Raw genomic sequence first — 4,057 nt, 5'->3', positions numbered from 1 at the left:
CTGTGATAGGATGTGTCTAATGTTGCTGTTTGACTCCATCTGTAGGTGGTGTACTTCACAGCCACATTTCCATATGTGGTCCTCTTCATCTACCTTATCCGGGGCTTGACTCTTCATGGCGCCATAAATGGTGTCAAATACATGTTCACACCCAAGGTGGGTTTGCTTTAGAGATTTGGCAGTAGGCAAATAGACAGTATATGGGTGCTTAGCATTACAGCTATACAGGTTGTGGTTTTATACCATGGTGAAGGACAAAACTCAATTACTGTTACTTTTAGTTTGCGTAGGGCGTCTGCAGAGTGCAATTTGATGACATTTTCCAATACAAAGTTTCTATTTGAAAAGTGTATTGCCCCAAGATATTCATATCTTGGGCCAGTAAATAATATTTCAAAGCAGCTACCAATAGTATAAGTTGAATAATCTACTGAATCAGTGCGTTTTTTTATACATTACAGTGCAGCATGATGGCTATAAACCAACATAGCTCATGAATTATTTCCCTTATTGTGCTTATGTATCCCTTTTGTGAAGGTGTATTCATCTGAAAAGCCTTTGCAGAACTGTAAAAATGTATTATGAATTCTTACAATGTTATGTTTGTATGTTTGTCTACTTATAGATGGAACAACTTGCCAACCCTACAACATGGATCAATGCAGCCACTCAAATCTTTTTCTCTCTGGGTTTGGGTTTTGGGTCACTCATTGCTTTTGCCAGCTACAACCAGTACAACAACAACTTTGAGCGCCAGGCCATCATTGTTTCCCTTATCAACAGTGGAACCTCCATCTTTGCAAGCATTGTCACCTTTGCCATCTATGGGTTCAAGGCCACCGTCAACTACGAGAACTGTCTGGAGAGGTTTGTGTGTTTTGCTTGTATATGCACCCTTACACCTGTGTGCATGTCTGTGAATGTGTACCAGATTGTGTGTACCCTTCCATTGTTTGTTTGTTGTTGTTACAATTAAAAGGTCACATAAGACAAAAAGATAGAGACAGGACACATAGAAGTGTAGGCTGTTATGCAGCCCCATATACAAAAAATTGTGATGCACTGTGTTCTGACACCTTTCTATAAGAACTAGTAGCTCGCATGTTTGATCAGACCACACGGGCCAACCCCTTCACTCACCATATGCCATAATAACCAGATAATCAGTGTTATTCACTTCACCTGTCAGTGCTCAGAATGTTATGGCTGATCGGTGTATGTGTATGCCTAATTGTTCATCTGTGTTGTATTCAAGAATATGTTGTGTGTGTGTTGTGTTGAATGTGTGATGGTCGATCAAAACAGCTTAAACAGTTTGTGACATGCACCACACACGATGGTAATACATTGGACCCCTTTTACTCCCCTGTGCACCACATTGGACACTCAGATCACTGCATAATGTGATTGGCTTTGAACACATTCCATACATTTTTTGGCATATTGCTTACCTCAAAATGTACAGTATTAACCAAGGCTTGTATAAGCAGAATTTGTATGACACAGCATTGATGTTAGGTATTGCAAATACTTAATATTCTAGGTGAAGGTCAGGATTAATGTACAGTTCATGTAATAGTCGTTTTCTTTTCCTCTTCCAGGACACGCTTGCTGCTGCTGAATGCCTTTAGTCTAGCTGAAGACAGTATCACCATGGACACTGTCTTTGATTGGATTGAGAAGCTGAACGCAACATACCCACAACAGTTTGCTGAAATCGCTGACAAACTGGAAAACTGTGACCTGGAGAGTGAACTAGACACCGTATGTTCCTCCTCATTACACTTGTCTTATATTGGTACACACAAGCACTAATATTTACAATTAACATAATGAGAATACAATTGGTTCACACTGATTGTGATAAATGGACTGCACTTATATAACCACTCAAAGCACTGCACTATATGTCACATTCAGCCTTTCATGCACTGATGACTCGCACACTGACCTGCCATGTAAGGTGCCAACTGCTCATCAGAAATGAACAAATACCATTCAGTGGCCATTCACACACACACACCGATCGCTCAGCTTTGGGGTTCAGAATCTTGCCCAAGGACACTTTGTCATGCAGCGGGAGGAGCCAGGGATTGGACCCCAAACCTTGTGATTAGTTAATGACCCACTCTACCTCTCGAGCCACAGCCACCCAAGAGAAAGATTACTTTTTAAAAAGAAAGATATATTAACAGTGCAATAAACAATAATAGAGGGCTATGATTACTAGAGAAAATCCAGTACTTGTAGTGCAAACAAACACAGGACTTTAAACCAGGAGGTCAATGTTTATATCCCATGAAACCAAAAGTAAACAATTTGAAGTACAGTAAGTTACATCAGGTATGTTACATAATTACATTTTATTCATGTGCTAAAGTTATGTCAGATATGTGACATAGCTTACAATCTTTTCCTTATCCTAACTAAGTAGTTTTTGTGCCTAAATTTAACAAAACTGTGACTCACTCATTAACCACACAAGCTTTACTTTAAAACTGTAATTTGATATTACACATTTATTGTTGTGAACTACACTCCAACAAAATAAAAAGTCTAGAGCGTATAATGTTTCCTTCTTTGATACCGGTTATTGCAGATTGCATCCCATATCCTTGAACTATGACCACAGCTTTGCCGTAGCCTGAACCAAACCAGACATTAACCATAGAGGTGGCCGATCAGATTTTTTTTTTGTGGTTATTTAGGTCATTTGGGAAAGCACTGACGAAAGATGTTGTCCTTCTGATAGGTGGATCAGATCGCAGTGTTGATGTCTTATGGGATGAAGACTTATTGGTCTGATTAAATGAATCCAACTTCAAACAGCTTTTGGCCTTGGTAGTGTGTTACACAGAATTGGTACCAATAAATGTCATTCATCTGTTTCAGGCAGTAGAGGGGACAGGTCTGGCCTTTATAGTATATAGTGAGGCCATTATGAATATGCCATTGTCTCAGCTGTGGTCAGTGCTGTACTTCATCATGCTCCTGCTGTTGGGAATGGGCAGCATGCTGGGCAACGTCACTGCCATCGTCACCCCACTACGAGACTTCAAGATCATGTCCCGCATGAGCAACGAGTTGTTAAACGGTAAGATTCTGTCCTGGTTTATATAGTGCCAGTAAACTGTTGCCATATTGGTGCTATTCATATTGGTTGTGGTTACTAAAAAATTCAGACAAGCATCCAGTTTACAAAAGAGCAGCACCAAATCTTACTGTCCACAATGTAAGAACTTTTTTGAAGTTGAGGGCTGTGTTTCATTAATTAATTTAATATAACATCAGTGAATTGACATGTGAGTGTTTATTTTAACTTAACTAATAAATATGGCCTATTCAAAGATAGAAAACAATGGAGTGTGTCTTCTTATGCCACAATTCCACATTATTATGATGTTGCGTCTGCAACAAAGTTTGGCTCCGTCATCTGCATGTCTTCAAAAAGCAGAGTGTCTTCAGAGCATGTTGCCTGCCCAACATTGTTGACTGAGGATCTGTGGTGTCATACAAAATGCATTTCTCCACTTCCAAGCTGAACTTCTTGAATGTCCTCTGACCTGCCTCTGACTAATGTAGCGTAAAATTCGATCCAGAGTACCAGAATACTCCATGGGGTATTTTATTTTGAAAATTGATCGGCTTCTCTATTCTATTTCTGTGTCTACCTTCCTGGCAATGCAATTTGCTCTATGGTGCTCGACATGGATGGGTCTTCTGTCAAAAATAGACCCGCAGCAGAACATCCTGATAACTCACCTGGTAGAACTGCCGCCCAATGAGTCCTTGCTCCAGCAGCCATGGGTTCGACTTTGCTATGTGTCATCATGAGCATTGCATAGAAAGGGTGCAATCAGTTCCAGTGGACGCATTGCTGTTACTGGTCGAGGCAGACGACCACCAAGCTAGAGCCGAAGGGTCTGTCCTAGGTTTCTGCCTCTTAAAAGGCAGTTTTTCCTTGCCCCCGTCGCCAAGTGCTTGCTCTTATGGTGGGAACTGTTGGGTCTTGGGTGTAAATAATGTTATAAGGAGCTCGGTCTAGACCTGCTCTATT

At 40.6% G+C, this 4,057-nt stretch overlaps 1 protein-coding gene across 1 annotated transcript in view; it reads left to right on the top strand.

Annotated features, from left to right (window-relative positions):
• LOC118335334 (sodium- and chloride-dependent transporter XTRP3A-like) overlaps window positions 1-4,057 on the top strand; it is a gene marked incomplete in the record, with an annotated part of 16,618 nt that overhangs the window by 8,382 nt on the left and 4,179 nt on the right. Inside the window, 4 exon segments of the mRNA XM_035671571.1 lie at window positions 46-156; window positions 626-867; window positions 1,602-1,764; window positions 2,893-3,094. Of these exon segments, the coding sequence (XP_035527464.1) occupies window positions 46-156; window positions 626-867; window positions 1,602-1,764; window positions 2,893-3,094 (718 nt within the window).

Source organism: Morone saxatilis, unplaced genomic scaffold (assembly GCF_004916995.1).
Source record: "Morone saxatilis isolate NCDOM2014 unplaced genomic scaffold, NCSU_SB_2.0 Contig24, whole genome shotgun sequence".
Lineage (NCBI taxonomy): Eukaryota > Metazoa > Chordata > Actinopteri > Moronidae > Morone > Morone saxatilis.
This window is presented reverse-complemented; position numbering and strand designations above follow the sequence as displayed.